General features: G+C 35.8%; 1 protein-coding gene across 2 annotated transcripts; it reads left to right on the forward strand.

Annotated features, from left to right (window-relative positions):
* Positions 1-8,051: 8,051 nt before the first annotated feature.
* Positions 8,052-27,764, forward strand: LOC127844732 (angiopoietin-2-like). 2 transcript variants are annotated; one of them, XM_052375181.1, is made up of 6 exons: positions 8,052-8,876; positions 9,824-9,988; positions 10,272-10,402; positions 22,528-22,624; positions 23,777-23,941; positions 27,322-27,764. In XM_052375181.1, exons 1-6 carry the CDS (start codon positions 8,114-8,116, stop codon positions 27,462-27,464), a joined length of 1,464 nt encoding a protein of 487 aa, XP_052231141.1. In that variant the 5' UTR covers positions 8,052-8,113; the 3' UTR covers positions 27,465-27,764. The 2 variants fall into 2 exon arrangements, with proteins under 2 accessions (XP_052231141.1, XP_052231142.1); XM_052375182.1 differs by having other exon boundaries at positions 10,272-10,357.
* The last annotated feature ends 12 nt before the right edge of the window (positions 27,765-27,776 follow it).

Below are 27,776 nucleotides of genomic sequence, written 5' to 3' on the forward strand. Positions count from 1 at the left end.
GCGAAAACGTATCTTATTTCATTCGCGCGTTTGGGTCAGGAGCTACCCTGTCCGCTAATGAGACCACGGAATATTGCGTTACTTTATTGTGAACAGAGAAGCCCCTGAATAGAATGCGCGACTTCACATATTTTAACTCTTATGAATGTTTTGGAAGCTTTGATCATTCTTTAACAACAAGTCTGTGATTACCGAAGAAAAACAATGGAATTAAATCACTCCAAAACTTCCGTTTATGCACGCCCTAGTGTTTATATTGAAATACGCTTAACATGATATCATTTGTTGGCGATTCGATAACAACAAAACTACCAATATAGAGGACATGAATCCTTGTATTCCTTAATACAATATCACTAACAACGGCTACTTCCAGAGCGACCCTTTGACATTTCCATACATTGTAAGGCCGGTATTACATGCGTCCGCGTTCCGTATACGGACACGGAGTATCTATTCCATGCATCCGCTTATTATTTTAGCCTTTCCGTGTAAAAAGCTCATTCCAAAAGTGGTTTTATTTTTACTTGAACTTAGATGTCGATATTAGAACAGCACACGTTTTTTATGATGACTGCTGCAGCAGTACTGCATGTTAGTAGACGGAAGCCAAGACATAGTTACTGGACACGTGTCCTTGTATTTCCTATATATTTGACAACAGTTTTTTTTTATTTCCTTTTAATTAAGTATGAAATTAAAATGGTTAGAAATATATCTAGTCATTATTTATTTAGATTCCAAAAACCTTATAATTGTATTGATAAACATTACTGATTTATTCTATTTAGACAGACTTCAAAACTTAAATGTTAACTCGCATAGACTTTTGAAATATATACTCTGTTGTTTTTTTAAAGCGATTATAGAGTGTACAATATGCAGACGATATATATTCGCATATTACTATTCTCACTTACCCGGAACGCCATCAATTGACATTTGGTTGGCTATGCTTTGCCAGATATTTGATGCAATGTCTTTGTCTCTGTATTATTTCATACGTTGGTTGTATATTTCAGGGTGATCCCTTACTGAATTTATTAATTGTTCACTAATCTATGCTTGAAAGTCGACCTTTCATGTTGACTGCCGTCCGTGTACTGCGTCCGCGTCCGTCAAAAATCGCTCACCGAGCAATTTTTTACGGACGCGATACGCGGACGAAAAATGCGGACGTGGAACGCGGATACATGGAAGAGCTCCAACATATTTCAACCAGTTCGGTTTTTCGCGGACACAGACAAACGGACACGGAACGCGGACGCGAAGACATGGAATACCGGCCTGTATATAGTCGTATCCGCACACGTTCCAGTGCGGGAGACCATCCTCTGAGAGTCGGGTACCATACATAAGGGAGGGCACCGTGTAGTTCATGAGTTTTGTTCCGTGGACAAGCTGCCTGCACGGTTCCATGAATGCGCTTGCCTTAAAATGTAGACGTGAATTATAAAGTAATATACATGAAAAATGGGTATATCAGGCTTTATTTTATGCTTTCCGGTGGTTTATAGAGAAATATCAATGAAACAAAACTGGTTTTTCACTGTTTTAAACAGGGAAAAATAACAGTGAAAAATATCGATATTTTTCACTGTTTTACTGTGAAATTACGTCATTTTTTCCGACGAAATGACGTCATAAATCCAGCGAACGTATCCAGTTAAATTCATTTACAATGTAAATTAACAGTGAAAAAGGCATAAAATAAAAAGAAAATTTGTTGGATTTGATGGAATATCGATTTTAATTCACTCGTGATCTTAAAAAATACATATTATATGATCACTCGTGAAATGAAATCGATATTCCATCGAATCCGACAAATATCCTCTATTTTCTGAAGCTTTTTGTTTGTTACATATGAGGCTCGCCCGGGAAAACCGGTCTTAATGCGAGTCTTCCCAGATTAGCCTGTGCAGTCCTCCCAAGTTTGGAATTTTGCAAAGAGACTTCCTTCTAAAGAACTAGTCCATAAAAGCGAAAACTGTCGTCCCTGATAATAATCTGGGACGACACTTTCCACACGTGCGTTATGCCCGGTTTTCACAGAACGCGGCTCTTATGGAAATCTTCGGGTGATTATTCCATAACAGAGAGCCGCAACTAATCAAACATCTCTAAATAATACATACTATCAATTGCACTGTTTATTTATTTAAAAAAAAAATCAACGCTATCTCATATAATATGAATGCCCTATCAGTTAATGTTACAAATGTAATGCTAAACGGCTCACCCATATGGTAAGTAATAAATCTAACCCTGACAGGACACTTTTCCGTTTCTAAAATTTCAATACGATGTCACATATTCATAAAGCAAACGGACAATTAGCATTACTAAAACTGTCAATTAAATGTTTTAAAATCAAATACTCATATTGTATAGCTTTACTCTATTTTTCAATGAAAATTCTATTTCTAAAACTGTCAATGTAATTCGTAAATTCCTGACACATAATTTGATGGTGTTGTTTAACCTTAAATGGATATTAAAGTGGTTATTTCTTGAACACTCAATGCGATATTCACATATTCCTTACATACATTGTTATTATGAATTGAAACTTTTTAATATTGACACTAATCATTAAATCTTACTGTAAATGGAAACAGTGCGCTTCTTAAATAATTTAGTCATGCTTTAAATGAAAACTTGTTAAGGTTCATGTAGAGGCTTCAATTTGAAAAATGTGGGACCCCTAGCATTGAACTCAAATTTGACTAAAAGAAGAGTGCCACATTGAAAATGTATACATATATGCTTTAAAGGATGTTTTTCCTTCAAACTGCTACCAATTTTGTACATCAACGTATCATAACATCCACAAAATCAACCAACATACAAAGCGATTTTAACAATAAAATATACATTATTTTCAAAAATCTTTATCATGTTTATTCCACGTATTTCGGCGGAAAATTATATAACTAGTGATTAATATCGACATTTACGAGGGCAAGTTACGCTTAAATAGTAAAAAAAGGTAACATATCTAGAAATATCAAAACTCGGAACACATGTCATTTCATCACCATGGGGGCAGCCATTTTTAAATTAATAAAATAGAAAGAAACATGCTTAAAACTCACTCATTGCCTAATTGACATTCCAAACGGTTGACGATGACAAATGCATTGGATTGTACTCTTTCCGTTGATGTTTGCAAACTGCACGATCAGACCTCATAAACACTCAAAAGAATAACTATGTAAGAAGCATTTCACCAATGTTTACAATCGTTGTCGAATCACATTACTTATATTATTGCGCATAAAATAGTACGCTTACAGACTGACAGAAAGATCGATACGTAACTCCGTTCAATTCATCACGGTATACTATTATAATGATAATATATAATAATACATCGCTTTAACAATCTTAAAGTATAAATAATTCTTTTAAACGGAGTTTTTAATAACGAAAGTGAAAACAACGGAAGTTGGATGGATATTCTGTGAGATGCACTTCGGCTCCAGAAAAACAATACAAATAAACTAAAAAAGACGTGTGGGGGACAATTTTCAGCTGGAAAATATTTGAAATAGGGTAAGTGATGATATCTCTACGTGGTCATTTCTGTTATTTAGTGCGATCTCTTGCTAATTAATGTTAATAGTTGTTTAACTAGTTGCCACCCAACTGTCAAAATAAGATATGTGTTTTCTCAGGTATGTGTATACACATACCCGGTTTTCTCACCACTGCACGTGGTTTCGACCGATTTGTTCTGCACGTTTTTCTACGGAGCACAGCGATGGCCACGCTTTCAAAATGGGTAGAAGGAATTGAAATATAAAATCAATCGGTTTGCCAATTTCTTTATATTCCTTTACAATTTTATATGTCGTCTGCAATCTATTTCAATTTGAGATGGTTTAAAATTTGCAATTTGGTTGAGAGGTAAATAACAAAATTGTTAAGCCTTTGAAATAGAATTGTGACTCTTATTATCCACCATACCTGGATTTTTAAAAAGTAGTTACGTTTTAGTTATTTTTAGAACTTTGTTTAGGAAATTTATCCAAAAAAGGCAGTTGAATAAAAACTCATTTGTTGTTTTATGACAATAATTTTCTGTGAAATGTTGCTAACTTGACCTTGTATATGTATATAGCTTTGTATTTATTCAACTTAAGGTAGTGCATATCCTTCCTAACTTTAGATTGAGATTTTGTAAATTAGTGCAAAAATGTATTGGTTTTAAACCAAAATATGAATAAAGCACACAAATATTGAATGTCAAAAATGTGTTTATGTTATTCTATCCGTCTTAAGCTTTAAAATGATATATAGTTTGACCATATTGTACCACATTGAATGAAGAAAAACAAAAGCGAAGTTTTAATGAATTTTATCCCCCCCCCATGAACCTTAATTTCTACAACAAATGACTGAAATCTTACTTTAAATGGAAACTTTTGCATTTCTAGCAATTTCAGGGCGGTGTCACAACGAGCTGAATGGCAGGCGAGCCCCGTGAAGTCCCATCGTGGAATACCGGAAGTTCTGTTGACCAGGTACTTTTGCTGCTGAAAAGGACCGATATAAGTGTAGCCACGTTCTGGGAAGTTTGTATACTGACTGTGTTGTTCATGTATCTGTGTTCATTGCCACTGTCCCATACATTTGTAAACGACAATCAAATCTTTATTTTTAGATGAACGACAGCATTTATGAGCCTCGCTCTGGGTATACACGGCTTGATGCAAGTGCGTAAAATATCGTCCTAGATTAGAGTGCGCAGTCCGCACAGCCTAATCAGGGATGACAATTTCCGCTTTTATTGTTTTTATCATTTAAAAGAAGTCTCTTCTTAGTAAAAATCCAGTTTAGGAGGAAAATTTCATCCTTGATTATCATTTGCGGACTGCACAGGCTTATCTAGGATGACACTTGGCGCACATGCGGACTGCACAGGCTTATCTAGGATGACACTTGGCGCACATGCGGACTGCACAGGCGTATCTAGGATGACACTTGGCAGGCTTATCTAGGATGACACTTGGCGCACATGCATTAATGCCCGGATTTTCCAAAGCGGGGCTTATTTTTAATGCTCAAAGTTGAAAAGGGCCGCATATGTAAATATGGTCTTTCTTCTTAATCTTAAAACAAAAATTGTATTGGCGTTTATTATTCAATATAAAAGTGACAATAGAGACAGATGTATCCCCCAAAAAACAACAACACAGGTATACGGGTTTAATTCTGTATAGGATCATAGTGATGTTTTTACTTATTGGTCCCTATATGAAAATAAGCGAACATGTGTCTGACTACGTATATTCCATTATAACATGATAAGTAAATATTGACCAATTTAAATGCATACCAATGTGTATATCGCATTTAACATTTTTTGTAATATATTAGAACATATACCAATATGTGTAAACATAGAATGGATTATACAGTCTGAATATTTACACGTTCAGAATAGCACAGCAATACAAAAACAACGTCCGTAACACAGTCTGCCCTATACGAGACCCTAGGAATACTGATATTAACCATCATTGGATCATATTGCAAATGCCACTTATGTTAAGATCGCTAATTGGTGTTTGTATTTTGCATTTTGTTTACAAACGTAGCAAATCTTGCTTTCTAAAACACATGTCTGCGATTGTGTGCTAAATTATTTGACTATTATTGCTACTGTTACTACATAGTGCGTTCAGTATATTCGGTAATAAGTATGTGATACTATGACCTATTCAAACGTTTAATTAAACTGCCGAGTGTTTAATGGATTTGAATTTCATCAACGTTTTATTTAGAAATCCAAGCATAATCATGTAACTAGGTGTTGTAATATTGATAATATTCAGAATGATTTGATATTTAATAACGAAGTATTTATTCCTATTTATGTGTATTTAAACATGGTACAAACATGTTAATATCTCTAAGAGCACAAAAATAGTCACGCGGATGCGATAATTATATAAAGATATAAACCCTTCAAGAGTCAGAAGGATATTTGAGAACTAAAAAGGAGCTCTGGTATAGACAGCCATATGCACAGTTTAAATGTTTAACTCTATATTTGATATAGATTTACTATTTATTCATATACATTCAAATGTAATTATCTTATTCAAGACAACGATTTGTGCTTAAAATCCCCACCAGAAAACCTTTCCTCCCATTTTTCTGCGATGCAGTGGCAGTACCCATTCGACGATCTTTTTTTAAAACATTAAATATGTCATCTGCATATGAAGTGCTAAAGGGTGAAAACAACACAATTATATCAAACCGTTTGCGTAATGTTGCTTTTCCAATATAAATCTTTAACATACTGTACTTATGTATTATCGTAAAAATGAAGTAGTTGGCTAAAAACGATTTGTATAAATCATTTTCTTAATATTCGTCATAAATGTGTGTTGCACGTTTCTATTGTTTTGTGAAAAAAGCGATATCTTGTTTTCCAAGTACTATGCCCTTTTGACTAAATGACTTCGTTTTTTTTGTATAAGTGTCTTTGTTGCGACGACATTTGTTTACACATGTAAAAATGTCATGCTTATTAATGAGCCGCGCTCTGGGAAATGGGTTTTAATGCATGTGGGTAAAGTGTCGTCCCAGATTAGCCTGAACAGTCCGCACGTCTTATCAGGGACGACACTATTCGCCTAAGAAGAGACTTTCTTAAAAGGGAAAAAAACAAAAAGCGGAATGTTTTGTCCCTGATTAACATGTGCGGACTACACAGTCTGATCTGGGCCGACACGTTACGCACATACATTAAACCCCCATTTCTCAGAGAGCGGCTCAAATATAATGTATATATATATATATATATATATATATATATATATATATATATATATATATATATATATACATATATATATATATATATATATATATATATATATATATATATATATATATATATATATATATATATATATATATATATATATATATATATATATATATATATATATATATATATATATTCACACATATGACCAGTTACGGGGTCTCTGATTTAGACATAGGTCATGGGGTTCCCACTTTAAACACGTGTATCTCCATACCCTTTTTTATCCGATATTAACACGAATTAAGGTATATAAGGGTACCTTATATATTGTTATTTATGAACACGCCATTTATTTAACGTCTTATACAAGGAAATATATAGCGAACTTATTTGCGAGGTATATACAATTTCAATTTCAGACGTGATTGTGGTTTTCGATTTAAGACCTTATTGTGACATTTGATTGCATTACCTCCCCTACACCCCCCTCATAGTAATTAAAGGAGCCTAGATTGCGGGGTTGTATATAGACCCCGTTTTTTATATTGACCTCGTAAGTACAGTCTGAAAACTACAAAGACCGCGTAACTGGCACTATATATTGGTATATATATATATATATATATATATATATATATATATATATATATATATATATATATATAATTTATACAATACGGAGGTTATACTTTTCCGTTCCTAATACTTGAATGTTCGTTAGTTTACCATACGACCAATTTACAAACCGTTTGTATATCAAATTATTTAATATAGACTATCCAAGACTATTATATTTTACATAAGTTATGTAATAGAGACTTGTACCTGGAAGACAATTATGAATAAACTGTTCAGAAGATGATTAAGTTCATCATCAGAGGGACGCAGTCAAACCATAATAATTGTCGATTTTAAGAAACAATGTTGCTGCTGCAAAATAAAGGTTAACTTCAAACATAAAAAATATTGCTGCCAAGTATTGAACTATACGTATGTATGTACATGAAATACACTTCTTTCCGAATTCCTTATTACTCTGCGAAAATATTAATGCAAACCTACAATCATTAAGAGCCTCAAGTATTTGTTGAGCAATTATGATGCATAATAAGAGTTGGGGATTATACTCACAAGAAATATTCGGTACTTGAGAATCGACTTTTACATTTGTACAACCTAGCTACTTCCGTTTAATAAATAGAACCACTTAATTATAAAGTAAACATGTTTAAGACAAGGGCGTTCACTATAGTAAAATATTTTAGACTATACGGGAGGTTTATATTTTATCAACGTTGAATAGAAACATAAAATAAAAGAACAATGTTTGTCGTTTATGTTCTTGGATTGGGTTGTTTGCTAGCAAATTTCGGACAGTGTGAAATAACATGGGAAAATTCGTACAACCGGCTGTCTTTTCGACTTGACGATAACGTCTTTGATATAAAGTCCAAACAGAATTCAATGATGAAACAGTTCCAGGATCTCATGTCAATGATGACTGCGACAAATCAGAAGTTGGCCTCCTTTGAAAAAAGGCTCAGTGAGTTGGCTGATTGCAGTGCGAAGCCGGTCACCTTCGATGACAAATCCTTTCATATCGAGACTTACGTGAAAGAAGTCATTGAGGCGGAAGTAGGGCGACTGACGCATCTGTTGAGACGAGGTCTGGAGCAGGAAAAGGCGGCAACGATGACACGATTTGAATCATTTCGGAAGAATCAAGAGCAAAGCCTGTCGCGGATAGTTGATCTGGATACGCGATTGAATGAAACGCAAGTTAATGTATCAAATCTAGAACATGAGGTGATTGATACGGTTAATTACACAAGTATCTTGTTTGGAAGTGTCAAAATGCTTGAAAATACGCAGTTTGCGATGATAGGGAATGAAGACAAAACGAGAGCGCTGGTATCGGTCATTGAAGAGGAAGTTAAGTATGCGCAGAGAGGCACCAATACACTCCAGTCTCAGGTTCAAACCCTTGTGGGAATACAATCGGATCTTCAGTCCAAGACAAAGGCTATCGAAGAAAAGGTCGATACGACACGAGATGATATATCTCTGCTTCAACGTATCGTATCAGGTTATTTATACATTTTGTTCGCTCACTGTATCTTTTTGTTTTAGACAATTAACACTAAACATGTTGTTGCATTACCCTGGGGTTGCACTTAAGTATCATATATTATCCATAGTTCAAACAATTCCTAAGAAAATGTGGATTTCATTCGTTGTAAAGCACTTAGTTGTGAAATAATGCCTTATAGATAGTTATTCAGATAACTTAAACACACTTCATATGAAACCGCAACGCGCAGGTTAAACTGCCCTGATGGTACAGTCCACAATTAATTATGATATGATTCGAGGTCTTTAAAAGTTAAAAACCAATTCTAAATAATATTGGTAATACTAATGTGATTACTACTTAATTAAGTTTTTGGTCATAGGCAGTTAGGCACACCTGCTCATTGTAAAATATGCAAGAGTATTGATGTAGCAAAAAAAAACACAATGCCACCTAGGAAAGTTGGTGACGGGCTAATATTGCGAATTGTTGTACGGTCATTAATGTGTTAAATTTGTTTAGGCAATCGAATTACAGTGGAATCTGAGTGTGCTCTTCTGTTTTCCATTCGATCATGTTACTAATGTTCACGCAACTTAATATCAATGATATTTTACCAATCGATCATGATATACTACTATGTGTTGGTACTAATAGTTAACATATGGGTTTTCACATATTTGGGCCGGGTTGTGTGAGCTATATATGTGATCGATCTTAACTATTCAGATGCTAAAAACCCATTGAATTAATTCAGAATTATTCAACAAGTTGTAAAGATGTATTTTGAATATCAATTATTTATATCAACCGTTATGTTCGCAATAACAAAATATATATGGATTCTGACTGTTGTATTTCTTTGATTGTTCCTAATGTGTTATTGAATTAGGTCTGCAGATTTCAGTTAATTAGATTACATCCAATATCAACTAGCTTTTAATATACATTACTGTTTAAAGTTGACGGACAGTGGGGTACATGGACTGCATGGTCTCTTTGCACATGGTCTCACTGCACCCAGACACGGACTCGAGCTTGCAACAATCCACAACCGCTACTTTTCGGGAGAGATTGCCCCGGTCTTACGACACAAACGCAAGAATGTAACAAATCTTCATGTGGAGGTAATGTTTTACAAGTTTTTATCATGTTTTGCATTAATCATTGAACAAATGAACATATATTCATCTTATATTACAGCAACTGATATGGTAAATACAATGGTCAATTCTATAAAGACATACGCTAGTACAAATAAAAGATTGTTTTACTTTGGTTACGACAATGTAAAAATATGATCATATTGATGAAGTGCTAGTAAGCTGTTTTTTTTTTTTACAGATTTATGAAATGCATTTTGACAAAATGAATAGAACGAACTTGTATATGTTTGTTGTTTTTGCACAGGGAAAGATTGCACCGAGCTTCTAAGAAGAGGTGCCCCAAAGCTAAGTGGTGTGTACACCATCATCACCCCTGTCACTCACACCAAGGTACAGGTGTTCTGTGACATGCAGACAGATGGTGGAGGCTGGACGGTAGTATCAGTTTAATTAAAATACAATATCACATTTCATTCGCTCAGATCAAGATACAGCTGTATTGTGACATAGTGACGGATGGATGAGAGTCGACGATAGTATCCGTCTTTATTATAAATACATACGGATACGATTGTAATTAGACACTTTGACGTATACAGAAAGATCGGGTAATTGTTTCATAAATACAATAATTTCGATTTACCGACGATCGTAATACTACAGTGGCTTATTTTCTTATCTGCTTTAGCGTATTTAGCAGCTATTTGCACATATTCCTATCTCCGGAAGCCAGTCGAGTTCACCTAATTTCGGCCGGAACTTTTAATTATGGTCGGAGTCACATAAAGCCTTTTTAGCGCATTATGCGTCATTTATTCATTGAGTTGTATGCACCTTTAAGGGCCCCTTTTTGACAAACAAGAGTTGTCGCCCGAAAGCGATCAAGTGCGTGTGGAAATCCTGTCAACTGCCTGTCGGGCTTTCCTAATTTTGGCCGGGACTTTCTATTAGGGTTGGAGTCACATACAGCCTACTTAACGTATTTCTGGTGTACGTCATTTTCCAGTGAGTGGGTATGCACATTTTCGGACCCCTCTCGAGTTATCTCCCGGAAGCGACCTAGCGCACGCTCAACTCCAGTCGACTGCCTTTCGGCCTCACCAAGTTTTGGCCGTGACATTTAATTAGGGTCGGAGTCACATACAGACTATTTAGCGCATTATGCGTAATTTTTCCAGTGAGTGGGTATGCACCTTTAAGTCCCCCTTTCGAAAAACAAAACAAGAGTTACCCCCCGAAAGCGACCTAGTGCATGCTGACATCCTGTCAACTGCCTGTCGGGCTAATACAGCCTATTTAGCGCATTATGCGTCATTTTCTCCGTTCGGACGAACTAGAGTTATCATCCGGAAGTGACCTAGTGTATTCTCATCTCCCATCAAATGCCTGTCGGGCTCACCTATTTTGGCCGGGACATTAAATTACAACTTATGTATCGCAGTAAGCGTCATTTTCCAATGAGTGGGTATGCACCTTTAAGGGCCCCTTTCGGACAAACAAGAGTTATACCCCAGAAGTGACCTAATACAGACTCACCTCCCGTCGACTGCCTGCCGGGCTCACCTAGTTACGGCCGGGACTTTTAATTAGGGTCGAAGTAACATACAAATGGTCAAGTGAGTGTGTATGAAACTTAAAAGGCCTCTTTCGGACAAAAAAGAACCCCAATAAGCGACCTAGCGCTCGCTGACATCCTGTCAACTGGCTGTCGGGCTCACCTAGTTTCTGCCGGGACTTTTAATTAGGGTCGAAGTCAACTACAGACTATTTAGCGTATTACTGGTACATGTATGCGTCATTTCAATACCCCCTTTCGGACAAACACGGGGTATCCCCCGTACATGACCTAGTGCACACTCGCCTCCCGTCGATTGCCTGTCGGACTCACATAGTTTCGGCTTGGGCATTTAATTAGGGTAGGAGTCGCAGACACCCTATTTATCGCATTATGCGTCATTTTTTCAGTGAGTGGGTATGCGTCTTTAAGGTCCCCTTCCGGACATACACGAGTTATCCTCCGAAAGCGACCTAGTGCATGCTGACATCCTGTCAACTTCCCGTCCTGCTCACTTAGTTTCGGCAGGGACTTTTAATGAGTGTCGGAGTAACATAGCGCCTTATTTAACGTTTTACTGGTATGCGTCAATTGATAGTATGTGGGTATGCTCTTTTAAGGGTGTCTTTCGGACAAACAGGAGGTATCTCCCGGAAGCGACATAGTGCATGCTGACATTCTGTCAATTGTCTGTCGGGCTGACCAAGTTTCGGCTTGGCTTTCAATTAGTGTCGGAATCGCTTGCAGCCTATTTTGCGTTTTACTGATATGCGTCAATTTGCAGTGAGTGGGTTTGCACATATAAGGGTCCCTTTCGGACAAACACGAGTTATCTCCCGGAATAATGCGTCATTTTTCCAGTGAGTGGTATGCACCTTTGAGGGCCACTTTTGGACACGCAAGAGAAATGTCCCGAAAGCGACACAGTGCATGCTGACATCATGTCAACTTTCTGTCGGTCTCAACTAGTTTTGGCAGGGACCTCTAATTAGAGTCGGAGTCAAATACAGTCTAGTTAGCGCATTATGCTTAATTTTTCCAGTGATAAGGTATGCACCTTTAAGGGTATCTTTCGGACACACAAGTGTTATCCCCCGCAAGCGACCTTGTGCATGCTGACATCCTGGCAACTTCCTGTTAAGTTCACCTAGTTTCGGCTGGGACGTTAACCTGGGAGGTCGGAGTCAAATACAGCCTTTTTTGCGGTTAACGTCTATGCATCATTTTCCACTGAGTGGGTACGCACCTTTAAGGCACCATTTTAGTCAAAAACGAGTTATCCTACGGAAGCAACAAAGTGCACGATGATTTCCCTCGGCTACTTGTCGGGCTGACCTTGTTTCGGTCCGGGTTGTCTATTAGGGTCGGCGTTAGGGAGGGGGGGGGGGGGGGGGGGCGGGGGGGTGCGAACGCACAGCCTATGTTGAATAGTATGCGCTATATATACGGCGAATGGGTATGAATGTTTAACGGTATATTTCGGACAAATAAAGAGTTATAACCCGGAAGCGACATATTGCAAGCAGATCTCAAGTCGGCTTCATTTCGGGCGGACCTAGTTTCTTTATTAGGGTTGCGTCAGGGGGACGTACATACAGCCTATTAAGCGTATTATGCGCTATATCCAACGCGATTGGTATGCATCTCTATGGGCCCATATCGGATAAACACTCGTTAACCCCTGATAGCGTATGGCGCACCAAAGGGGTCGAAACTTCAACTTCTGCTGCAGCAGTCAAAAATGCTGCTCGAGCAGCAAATTACTGCACGAGCAGCATATTTGCTGCTCGAGCAGTATCTAGATGCTGCTCGACCACCAAAATGTCTGCCCGAGCAGCATTTATTTTCTGCTGCAGCAGAAAAATCTTGCTCGACCAGCATTTATTTTTAGAATAAGCCCTTGAAACCGTCAGCCAATCAAATTTGAGCTTACAAACGGACGACATAAACTACTCCTACATAAACGAAATAGACCTGACAATAACTTTAGAAAAAATGCAACAAAATCATAATCTGTGTTTTAATCAATTATTATTAAATTATCATCCTTTTTTCGTAGTTGTTCATAAAATAATAATTAAGCTTTAAAATCTATAAGTCATGTAGGAACATGCATATTTGGTTGATAAATTGCTCCAACGTAACATGATATATGCCTATGTTAAATCTGATTCTGATTGGCAGATGCCATAATCTAAAAATAAATGCTGGTCGAGCAGGATTTTTTCGGCATAAGCTGTATTAAGCCAGCTTTTCACCTTACCTGACCTTTGTAAGTGTCAAATAAAATTCAAATAAAATTTCCCGCGGCTAGGTACGAATGAATACACTTCAATTATTCCATTGGCTGATTTGAGTATACCACCAGAACATTGGAAACATATACGCGTCTTTGTAACACTGTTTTACTGCATGAAACAATTTTATCTCTAATGAAAAGGCTTAATAGATAGAACAGTTTTACAATCAATTCTCGACATCAATACAGTTTGTGCGTGCACCTTTTATTTTCAGAGAATTGCCATGGCAAAAGCTTTTATACTTAAAGGCTATGTTCTCATATTTAGTACTTACTTCCATATTCCGGTCAACATGTTAACATGTAAAAGTATAAAGAGCAGTGGAAGCGAGACCTCACTTTAATGCATTGAATTTCAACCCGTGAGATATCGGGTCAATTCGCGGTTAGTGTGTGTGGATGTCAGAGTTTATATACAGGTCATCACCGGAGTTCGCGGCCAGTAAAATAATCGTTATATAATAAAGACGCTATCCGTGAACTAGGTGACCAGGAATTTTTTTTAGACAAGAAATATGTTAAATGAAGATATTCAGCAATATAATTATGGTATGTCAATAATAGATTCTTAATGTGTTTTCAACAATACAATGATAAATATTATTTTTGATTAATTTAACAATAATTATTCCACCATATTCTAATGAATTAAGCATGAGCGCGATGATTCTCGATACTGTTAATAATCGAATCAAATAGCAACGCCGGACAAACCACTAAAACAGGTTTGTTCGAAGAACGCGCCTATAAATACGGATACTTCGCGTGTGGTCGGTTGACTCATATGTTTTAATTACACTTCCATTCTTCGTTTGGTTTTCTGTTTTGTATCTATATGTTTATGACCAGCAATATGTAATAATGTAAAATAAGCCGCGAAAACCCCGCGTAACATCCCGTACTGCGTGTGATGCAGCTAAGAACTGCACAGAAAAAGACATTCGCTATCATTGATCTCATTCATTGAACTATCAACGCCGTGTATCTTTTTAAAAGATATTTCTTGTTTCTGTTGAAGCAGAAGTTAAAGTTTCGACCCCTTTGGTGGTCCATAGCAGCGACCTAATGCACGCTGATCTCCCGTTCGCTGCCTGTCGGGCGGACCTAGTTTTGGCATCGGATTTTCATTCGGGTCGGCGTCAGTGCTACGTACATTCATCCTATTTAGCGTATTATGAACTATGTATATACGTTGAGTGAAATGCACCTTTAAGAGCCCCTTTCGGGTAAACAAGAATTATCCCCTGAAAACGTCCTAGTGCAGGCTCATCTTTTGTCGGCTCCATATAGAACTGAACTTATTTCGTCCGCGGTTTTAATAAGGGTTGGCGTAAGGGGAATGTTCATACATGCATGCATACCAATGTCAAATTTATCCAGCTTAAATTTATTTAAGTTTGATATACTTATAGTGAACCAAACGTGCATGCGTACCTTGCGCATGCTTGTCTTCTGGCTCCCGGTCTCGTTTTTTCACGCGTTTTCTATTATCGTCGCCGTTTGCTAATTGAGCATCCTATTCAGTGTATTTAGCAAGTTTATGAAATAGAATGAAATATACATCATATTTAGCGTTTAAGCATATTTAGCGTCCTGTGTTTTCTGTTTTGCAAGTTGATTAAATAGGTCGAAAACATACATAATATTATGCCTTTTTAACAGCCTATGAAGCCTATGTCTGTTGAATAGATTCAGCACATTTAGCATATTTAACATCCTATTTATGATAGCAAGCATAATAAGCATGTTAAATAAGAAGGATTAAAATACAGCCAATTTATCAAGTTTATTAAATAGATGACAGTATACACAGTATACAGTCTTTTTAGCACATGTAATGTATTTCGCATCATATTTAGCAAGACTGAACATTTTGATAAAAATACAGCTTATTAAGCCTTTAATTAGCAAGTTAAATAAATATTAATAAAATACAGCCTATTAAGCATATTAAACAAGTTTTTTTTCTCCCTCACTTCGTTCGTCCGAAAATAAACTAGTTCTTTGCTTACTAGCAAACAAGTGACAACAAACATTTCAACACCAAATGCAGATAGCGGTCCGCTTTTATTTAAGCCGTTTTACCAGCAGAATTTATGTAAGTAGACAAGTACATTAACAGATCATAGTTCTTGCCAATTAAAAACCCAGGAACAAAATATCATTTTTAACTATGTAAAACATATTATTTTCACACAAACAAAGCATAAACTCTACATAAACTCCAAAATACGCATTATTTATTAAACAAGGATGTGTATAAAATGCAACATGACTCGCCCATGAAAAACCAGAGATAAAAACCATTTTCGAATGTCTAAGGAAAAGGCTCTGGAAACCTGTGCCCGTTTGTCAAAATGTCATGTTGCCGAGTGTTTGGCCCCACCCATACTTGTAGACTAGAAAAAGTACAATGTCATTAACACACCAATTCAACAGCAAAATTATATATGAAAAATGTTCATTTAAACAAATTATTTTCTATACTGAAATGAACATTTCCATCAACCGAAGCTTCAGATTTCCAACGACCGTGCTTGGCTAACAATTTATCATCTGTGATTTTTCCTGATAAAGGAGAATCTGTGTAGCACAAAACATAATTTCCCTTATTTTTCAAAAATCTAACTTTTGTAAAACGATATTAGTTTGAAATAATGTGAGACTCGCAGCGGCAATATATATCTTTAACCAAGATACCGGACAAAGCATGTTATCTGTTTTTGGCACAATAACACTATTACCAGATTTTAATTGATCACATTTGCTATGTTTTATAAAAAATAGAAACATGAGAATCATGAAAAGAAAATAAAATTTCATTTTTAAACTCGACAACTCATCAAATCTGAAAACAAAACGAATACCCAAGAATACACATCAAACATAATCTCATATTTTTCACACTTAATATCTGACCGTCCTTACAGTGAAAGTCAATGATTTTATTTAACATATCCACAGTTAATGGTTTTTTCTTTGACACCTGCTTGGCCAAAATTCGCTTGCATCCTTCGAATGTTAATTTGACAAGCTTATTCTTACAAGGATTTTGCTTTAAAAACAAATCATGCTTCCAACTTATTCTGTAGAAATACGCATCTACAACCGCACTAGAAAATTGTTTTTCCACTAATTTACTAAGAAAAACACATACACATGCTTCTTTTGCGGCAAAGAAATAAAACCATGCTCGCTGCATCATTTTTGAAATTTTTCTAAGATATAGGTCATACTTTTTGTTTGTATTCTTGGATTTTGCTGCTCTGGTTATGTCCTTCCGAGCCGCGTGTCCCAAGCTATGATGTGCACTCAATTCACCAATATCATCCCATACATTGCTATGCCAAAATATGCTGAAACAATATAAATGTGTACGTATATATATATATATATATATATATATATATATATATATATATATATATATATATATATATATATATAACGCCTTTCATCAAATCATCGTTTCATAATACGTAAATATGAAGCGAGAACATATCATAGTATTGACTGCTTACACAAACAAAACAAATCGTAATATCCTCAAATTCATTTTATTGTTATGAGTTTTTTGTTTTGTTTTAAATAACCATATATTTACTCCGATATATGTTAATGTATAAATGGGATCACATCAATACATGCCCATTAAAAACATATTAGCACATCTTAAAACAAATCAATGGGAATCCTTAATAAATACACATCAAATCTATACATAGATACACATAAATCTCACACTTTGAGACAACAGCGTATCATACCTGAACATCTGAATACAGATTATCGTGGATCTTTTCTGAATACACATCACATCTATACATTGATACACATAAATCTCACACATTGATACAACAGCGTATCATACTAGAAAAACTAAATACAGACCACCGTTTATCTTTTCTAAATACAAATCACATCTATACAATGGTACACATAAATCTCACACCCTGAGACAACAGCCTATCATACTTAAACATCTGAATACAGATCACCGTGGATCTTCTCTAAATACACTTCGCATCTATATAATGATACACATGAATCTCCCACTTTGAGACAACAGCGCATCACATCTGAACATCTGGATACAGATCACCGTGGATCTTTTCTGAATACACATCACATCTCACACCATGAGACAACAGCGTATCATATTTGAACATCTGAATACAGATCACCGTGGATCTTTTCTGAATACGCTTCACATCTTTGCAATAATACACAAAAATCTCACACTTTGAGACAACAGCGTATTATACTTGAACATCTGAATACAGATCACCGTGGACCTGTTCTGATTACACATCACATCAGAACACATAAATCTCATTCTTCGAGACAACAATACAAGCTTAATGTAAAACACATTATATGTAATACCGTCTTTTACTGTTTTTCAGAAGAAGAATGACTTGAATATTCATGACAACGCAAACATACAAAATCATTATACTCATCTCTATAACTTAGTGCTTTCTCTGACGTCTGAAGTGGCGGTCTGTGATACAGTTCTTGGGTGACTAGACCTGCTAGAAGTGGGCTGTTATGGGACGAATCCTCATTGGACGTATAGGCAGTCTCTAACCACGTGACTGTGGGCGGCAATCGAAGCACGGTCCGAGGACGACCGGAAGTCGCTGTTGTTTGGGGAAACCTTATTAATAACGTCTTGACGCAGCCTCTCTGCTGAAATAATACTAATATTCTAAAACTACTAATGAGTATAATAATTACAATATATAACGCCTTTCATAAAATCATCGTTTCATAATAGATAAATATGAAGCGAGAACATATCATAGTATTGACTTCTTAAACAAACAAAACTAATCGTAATATCCTCACATTCATTTTATTATTATAAGTTTCATGTTTTGTTTTAAATAACTACATATTTTCTCAGGTACATGTTAATGTATAAATGGGTTCACATCAAGACATGCCCATTAAAAACTTATTTGCACATCTTTAAACAAATCAATGGGAATCCTTAATAAATACACATGCCATCTATACATTGATACACATAAATCTCACACTCTGAGACAACAGTGCATCATATTTGAACATCTGAATACAGATCACCGTGGATCTTTTCTGAATACACTTCACATCTATATAATGATACACATAAATCTCACACTTTGAGACAACATCGTATCATACTTGAACATCTGAATACAGATCACCGTGGATCTTTTCTGAATACACATCACATCTAATTATTGATTCACATAAATCTCATTCTTTGAGACAACAATACAAGCTTTATGTAAGTCACAGCATATGTAATACCTTCTTTTACTGTTTTTTCAAAAGAAGAATGACTTGAATATTCATGACAGGTCAAACATACAAAATCATTATACTCATCTCTGTAACTTAGTGCTTTCTCTGACGTCTGAAGTGGCGGTCTGTGCTGCAGTTCTTAGGTAACTGGACCTGCTAGAAGTGGGCTGTTGTGGGACGAAGCCTCGTTGGACGTTTGGGCAGTTTCTAACCGCGTGACTGGGGGCGGCAAGCGAAGTACGGTCCGAGAACGACCGGAAGTCGCTGTTGTTGGAGAAAACCCTATTGATTACGCCTTGACGCAGCCTCTCCGCTGAAATATTGTAAAACTAAAAATGAGTATAATAATTACTGTTACAAATACATTGAACCACAACGTGCGTTGTCTCCTGTAAGCGGACCTCGAATGACGCTATACCCGCCAAAAGTCACGAAAATCCCGTGCATAAGTAAACACGCATGTTTATTGAACAGTGACGAAAAGAATAGCAATTATTAAAACTTGCAGCATACATCCTATTTAGCTGATTTAACCTTTTGGCAGCCTGTTTATCAATTATATAAAATACAATACATAATACAGCCTATTTGGCAAATTAAGCCTATTTAGACGATCAATAATTTTATTAAGCATATGTATTATGTAATAAATATGTTTCACAGAGGGTCATTTTAGCCTTTTGAGAAAGTTTAATTAATAGTTTAAAACACACAGCCCATTAAGCATATTTAGCAAGTTTATAAAAAATGATAAAATACAAAAGTTATTGAGAAGTAAATTATTTTTTAATTATTTTTATTTGATTAGTTTTAGGTAAATATATTATATTTACGATTAAACATCATACATAAACATGTAAACAGCAGGAATCATATGAAAGGTATGACATTTGGAATAGACATTCATGCACTCGGATGCGGTTGAGTGAATAAACTCATGCGTGACAAGCCAATTAACGTATAAAAGCGTTCGTAAACAGAGTTCAACTTTCTACTCAGTCTCTACATACTGAAAACTAATCAAATACTACAAAGAGCGCTACTAATCCTATCTACTCTGTCCAATCATTGAACAATAAGAGCAATGTTCCTTTAAAAATAATTTACGTCTCAATATTATTTAGAATCAATATATTTATGAAATAAATCTATTTAAAACAACGACAATTTAAATACGTCTATAACATATTTACGTTGAATTATCTCACCTTTTCACCGAAAGTCAAATTTCGTGTAATCAAGCTACAATAATGACGACTCACGTTTTCCCTTTTTCAAATATACGTAACGAAACAGTTATCTCAACATACCTGTATTACCTCCCTTGGACTTATTTTCAGTCAACAGCCTTACTATCACAAATATCCAATCAAAGCTATTTTATTTTTTACCAGGTGTTTACAAAGTTCGACTTTAATTCGATTCGAACCCGCAACTGGTTTGCTATCGCGTGATTACCACACTGCCGAACTAACGTTCTTCCTGCGTTACGATATCGCGAGCACGTGCATTTATCGGTAAGATACGGAATACGGATAGTGCCATCTATAATCTCGCCCTTCGTTCATCAAGGGACACTAGACACACGAAGCGATACACGATATTTTTCGCGACAGTCGCGGCGACGTACGACAGTTTGCGCGACAGTCGCGGCGACACACGATATATTTAACACGATACATCGCCTTTGTGTAGGTAGCCCAGAAGTCGATATATCGTGTACAAATATCGTGCGTCGCCGCGACTGTCGCGCAAAATATCGAGTATCGCATTGTGTGCCTAGTGTCGCCCTCTGAAATTAGACCGCGATACACGTGATTCGGATAATATTGGCGATATTTGAATAATAAAATATCGTGCATCGCCGCGACTGTCGCGCAAAATACCGTGTATCGCTTCTTGTGTCTAGTGTCGCCCTTTGAACGCGAGACACGACACACGAAGCGATACACGATACTTTTCACGACAGTCGCGGCGATACACGATATTTTACGCGACAGTCGCCTCGACGCACGATATTTTTCGCGACAGTCGCGGCGACGTACGACAGTTTGCGCGACAGTCGCGGCGACATACGATATATTTAACACGATATATAACACGGGTAATAACTCTTGTTTGTCCGAAAGGGGCCCTTAAACGTCCATACATACTCACTGGAAAAATTACGAATAATGAGCTTAATAGCCTGTATGTGACTCCGATCCTAATTAAATGTCCCGGTTGAATCTAGGTGAACCCGACAGGCAAACGACGGGAGGGTGGCGTGCACTAGGTCGATTCCGGAGAAGAAACAGTGTACTTCTTAATAAGGCTAAATATACTTAACTGGTTGCTAAATAGGCTAAAACGGATTTATGTTTCATTAATATACTTATTAAACAGGATGCATAGGTTCTACGTGCTGCTAACCACGCGTAACTGGGCAATAGGCTGTTGATTTCAACTTAGGTACTAAACTTGCTCATTCGGCTAAATTGGCCAACTTCACATACGTCCCGACCGAACCACTTTAAAACACAATACCAAACATTGTTTTAAAGATAACACTGTTTGTAAGTTTTAAGTTTTTAGAAAACTTTTTAGTTTTCTATACCGATTCTATTCTGTCACGTCGGTTTTACTGTTTCAGGAACGTAGTTAGAAGAGTAAATATTGAATAGTTTTACATGTGTTTACAGTTTGTGTTTACATGACAATTATTAATTATTTTATAAATTTAGACTGCAAAATAACGTATGAAAATGGCCGAGTGAATATGGGTGGGTGCATTAATACAATGAAGAAAAAAAAACACTCATCAATAGACAAAATATTTAAAAATCCGGAAACCAAATGTGTTCAACTTTTTAAATTGATCTTTTAATTATTTAAAATAAGACCATTAATGAAAATTTTAATCTTTTATTTTTTTTTAAATGGCATGCAGTTAAAGTAACTCAATAAATGCACTTAAATGATACAATATCTGAATAAGTCCGTTTAACAATTAGCTCCTATCAGAATGAATTATGATGAGTAGTGCATGTATATTGTTTTTCGATTGAACAAACGGTATGCTTGAAATGTCGAAATATTGTGCTCATAGTACAGTACAATAATTCACGTGTGTATGGTCAATCGTTCAACTTAAAGATATTCCAGTAAGACATATATGAAAATGTAAATTACACGAAAGTAAAACTATTTAACATTAAACTATTCCATGATGTTACAGTCTATAGTAAACAGTTGTTTGTAGAGTATTATTGAATAGGGGAAAAATCTGAATGTACATCTTGAGCATGAACACTTAGCCATGTCATACTGTCTATAACTTGGGTAGTGTTCATTGCAACCTGCTGTATGCTTTTTTGTTTTCCATTATATTTTTGTACATGGCTTTAAGTTCTCGAATTGGGTCTTTTGTAGGTATTTCAAAAGCGGTTCAATGGCAGTGAGGATTTTTATCGGAACTTCAGTGACTATGAAGCCGGCTTTGGGTCTGTTTACGCAGAATACTGGCTGGGTGAGAGTTCATACAACTAGTTTTATGTAGTATTTCATAAACGCTCATGACATTCCTTACGTATATTCATAAATGCATGTTGCTGTTTTTCAAAATGTTTAAATGATACGACTACATGTTGTTTTCTGGAATAAACTTTAAGTATGTAAGCATGTTTTTTAATAAATAAGTTGGAATATAGGCCCAGTGTTTTTTTAACGTTTGGATTACATTTTCTGAATTATATGTGTTTCTATATATATTCAATACAATAAATAATGGACACACATCTAACATATTAAAGTTCACATTCAAAAAGATAGGCATGATTTCCCTTTAGTTCTTATCTGAGCTCAATGCAGACTATTTATTAAAGATTATACTTGGTGAACTTGTTTTTTTTATTTCAAGTGAATCACTGTTACACTTCACTGAGATATCTTCAGGATTAATAAGATATCTTCAGGATTAATATTTAGACTAATTGTCATTGTCATAATTGTCTGGCGAATCAGATTTTCTGTTGTTAAACATGTCTCGATCGTGCGAGTGAAAGAGGAAACAGGAAATCCAATGTTGTACACTTTATTTATTTTAATTATTCAAGAAGGATAACAAGAAAAAGCTAATACTGTTGCATCAGTTATTTATCTCTTATAGACCGTTAATGTGGTGACAATATAGTTTCATAAACAAGCACACATTATCGACCTACGACCGAAACCCGAAACAATATGTATCGTCAAACATGCACGCATTACGAGTCATTGTTTTTTTTGTCTTTTTTGCATGTATTGTGCAGATCATTGATCCCATCCTAAAAGAACGATAAAGGTATTTTGTTAAAACGATTTTGAAGACATGTGTTTGAGCTACATAATTAATATTTCTTTAAATATGCGAAACAATAAACAATCCTACCTTTAAAATTTGGCTAAACTTCAAAATGGAATTTTAGACAATTTATCAAAAATTGATACGCATAACAACGGACAATTTACGACGGGCGACTCCCTTTCCAAAATCGTTATGCTTTAAACACTTTTATATAAGGAAATAAATTAACTTGATTGTTCGATGATTTGTGTTAACATTTACAAATACACATTCAATTAGTAGCATCCGTTATAAATACTGATCCTATCAATAAGTTTGAACTGCTCTTAATTCTAGGTCTTAAATACATTCACGAGATAACATCACGTGGTTCCTACCAACTCCGTGTGGACATTGTAAGTTCGAGCGGAAGCAAGGGATACGATGTGTACGAGGGCTTTAGTCTTCAGCCTGGAACAAACTACACACTGAACCTTGGGTCAGGAGTACGGTCCAATGGTCGTAAGTGATTTAATCGTTGAGTTTATTCTTGTTTCAACGAATTTGTCTTACCCAACAGTTCACCTACTTAATATCCAGTCGCATTTGTTGTAAAATGCCAAGAATGGAAATCTAGTGCTTAGTAACATTAGAATGACAATAATCAAATGAAATACTGTGTAATATATTTAAGAATAAGAATTAAAGGCGGATAATTGCTGTATTGGCAATTGGTTTTTGACATAGGTCATTGATGAAACACTTTAAAGTATCTCTGTGGTTCTCGTTCTCGAAATTCTGTCTGATCAATATTTACTTGTGTACCATTTTAAATTCATTCAATCTAAGGTTTAGTTATATATTGAAAACAATTCCGGAATGAGCGAAAGATAAACAAAATACTATTATTTTATAACTCCACCCTATGGTAGTGGACGTTTAAGAATAAAACAAAACATCTCTGTAATCTATGTTTGATTAATAACCAGCGATAATTAACTAATTGAAGTATTCGGTAAATTAGAAATAATAACATGTTTCATTTCGCAATAATTGAAATTACTACACTTCGTCAAATTATATGTGGAAGTTCAAAGTTGTACACAACATACCGCTGTTAAGAAAATGCTTCAACTACATGGCGCATATATGTGTTGTACAAGTAGTTCCGGTCTTTCTTAATTGATTACGAGCACTCTCAGGTCAATCGTAATGAGATGCACTCTACATAGTCTATTTACTACGTCATCCGGATATTGCCATCTATAATCTCGCACTTCTTTCATCAAGGGCGACACTAGACATACGAAGCGATACTTGATATTTTTCTTGACAGTCGCGGCGACGCACGATATTTTTCTTGACAGTCGCGGCGACGAACGATATTTTTCTTGACACTCGCGGCGACGAACGATATATTTAACACGATATTTCGCACTTGTGTAGGTAGTCCTAAATGCGATATATCGTGTTAAATATATCGTGCGTCGACGCGACTGTCAAGAAAACTATTGTGCGTCGTCGCGACTTTAAAAAACCTATCGTGCGTCGCCGCGACTATCAAGAAAAATATCGTGCGTCGCCGCGACTGTCAAGAAAATATTAAGTATCGCTTCGTGTGTCTAGTATCTCGTTCAAAGGGCGACACTAGACACACGAAGCGATACACGATATTTTGCGCGACAGTCGCGGCGACGCACAATATTTTATTTTTCAAATATCGCCCATATTATCCGAATCTCGTGTATCGCGGTCTAATTTCAGACCACGACACTAGACACTCGAAGCGATACTCGATATTTTGCGCGACATTTGCGGCGACGCACGATATTTGTACTGTTCAAATATCGCTGTAATAATATCGCCTGACCACTGTCAGGTGTTTTAAACGGTGTTACAGTAATTTTTAACCATTTTTTATTCATATTGCTGCCATCGACACACTTATGAAAGATTATTCTAGCATTAGTCAACCGAGTGCAGATTAATTTATTTTCATAATAATTTTGATATATATTGACAAGGATATATGTTTAAAACTATTCAGAAATTTGAACAATGGAGTAAAATTTCTATCAATTTTTAGATAATATATCATTATAATCTGTATCACTTCCAATAGGATTGCAGATTAATAGATAACGTTTAACTTCAAGTAAGACATCAATATGAAACCAGAAGATTTCTTTTCAGTACATGTGTAATCATCATTTATAGGTTATCATGATTATTGACTAGCAACATTAATGTCCAGTCCATTGATAAATTAATTAGATTAGTATTTTTTGTTGCTGGTATTGTTTCACCTTTTAAATACCTTTTATAATGCTTTATCAAATAAATTATCGGCATAAATAAAACTGCATACAGGGCAAACAGCAATTTTATAATATTCATATTGGCTAACATTCACACTGTTACTTTTGTGCATGTCAAATATGATTTAAACAAAAGCACGTAATGCACGTTGAACCGTAGAATCGAACAACTAATAACTTAACCTTAGGAACTCAGTCTTATATTCAAATTATTATTCCAAGCGATTTTCCTATCATCAAATATACGTTTATATAAAATATTTATGTAATATTAAATATTTATTGATTACCAGATTGAAGCATAAGAATCGAATAGCTTGATATATCAATCATATACATTTTATTTGCTGATTAGAAATAAACATTATTATAAAATAATATTATATCAAAAGATAATATACGCACATGATGCACATGCTTGATGACGTGAAAATATCCACTTTTTGTCTCCCCTGATTTTTTTGAAAACCTGACAGTGGACAGGCGATATTATTTCAGCGATATTTGAACAGTAAAAATATCGTGCGTTGCCGCCGACTGTCGCGCAAAATATCGAGTATCGCTTCGTGTGTCTAGTGTCGCGGTCCAAAACTAGACCGCGATACACGAGATTCGGATAATATGGGCGATATTTGAACAATAAAATATCGTGCGTCGCGCGACTGTCGCGCAAAATATCGTGTATCGCTTCATGTGTCGAGTGTCGCCCTTTGAACGCGAAGCGATACTTGATATTTTTCTTGACAGTCGCGGCGACGCACGATAGTTTTCTTGATAGTCGAGGCGACGCACGGTATTTTTCTTGACACGATATATCGCCTTTTGGGCAACCTACACAAGGGCGATATATCGTGCTAAATATATCGTGCGTCGCCGCGAGTGTCAAGAAAAATATCGTGCGTCGCCGCGACTGTCAAGAAAAATATCGTGCGTCGCCGCGACTGTCAAGAAAAATATCAAGTATCGCTTCGTGTGTCTAGTGTCGCCCTTGATGAAAGAAGTGCGAGATTATAGATGGCACTATCCGGATTCCGTTATTTACACACATCAATCGTTGTAGACATTGAACCAGTTATGAAACAAGGCCATTACTTTATTTACTGCAGAAAGTAATTTAAAACGATGCAGTGCATATTAAAATTGGACCAAAAACAATTGTATAATAAGATGACATAAGCAATATTAGGTTGTATAGTGTTATTGTTTCGATTGGACTATTCCTTAAAGAAATCTTGCTTGCCAACACTATTATTTCTGAATAGAATTTTTTTTCACATGTATATCAATCCAATTATCCTAACATATTAAATTCAATAATACCTAAAATATAGCACACATACATATTTGTGTGTTTTTTTAATTAAGCGCACCCGTTAGCAAATACATCATTAAACAAATACTTTTTATTTTAAATGATCTACATACAATCACGCTACAGCATGTAACAGTTACAACAGTAAGATTTAAATAATTATAAGTTTGATATATTTTCATGTGTGTATTTTCGTGTTATCTTACAGTTCATACCAACTATGCAATACATAGACTTAGTCCTTGGTTTTCACCTGTCGGAAATGCCTTCAGTACGCATGATCATGACGTTGACCGTGCGAGATTGGCCAGCTGTGCAGCAATATATAAAGGGGGCTGGTGGTATAATGACTGCAAGGGAAAAATCAATCCTAATGGACTTTACCTACCAGGACAAAATGATGACATGTCCATGAGGTATGGCGGTGACTACGGTATTGCTGACATCACCATGATGTTTAAAAGCATTCCATAAAACGGAAAATATTTTAACTGTGTAGATTAGACATTTACACCACCAAGCAAACAGACTCAAAACGACTCATTACGATGACAAACGCATGTACGCAAAACGCTTCACTTTCGCAGTTTTGTTTAAGTTGCAAACGTTGGTAAATAGTGTATATGTGATATGTCTCTTAAGTTTGTTGCATAAAGACAAGATGTAACTTATATTAGTTTTGGATTCAAGTCAAAATTAAAAGAAATTAATGGTATTTTGTTTTAGT

Source organism: Dreissena polymorpha, chromosome 9 (assembly GCF_020536995.1).
Source record: "Dreissena polymorpha isolate Duluth1 chromosome 9, UMN_Dpol_1.0, whole genome shotgun sequence".
NCBI classification, from domain to species: domain Eukaryota; kingdom Metazoa; phylum Mollusca; class Bivalvia; order Myida; family Dreissenidae; genus Dreissena; species Dreissena polymorpha.

Bases quoted from the DNA above. Each gene is read 5' to 3' on its own strand.
- LOC127844732 (XM_052375181.1), top strand. From the start codon at position 8,114: ATGTTTGTCGTTTATGTTCTTGGATTGGGTTGTTTGCTAGCAAATTTC. The intron at 9,989-10,271 runs GTAATGTTTTAC...GTTTTTGCACAG, and splicing joins TAACAAATCTTCATGTGGAG to GGAAAGATTGCACCGAGCTT. The intron at 10,403-22,527 runs GTAGTATCAGTT...GGTCTTTTGTAG, and splicing joins CAGATGGTGGAGGCTGGACG to GTATTTCAAAAGCGGTTCAA.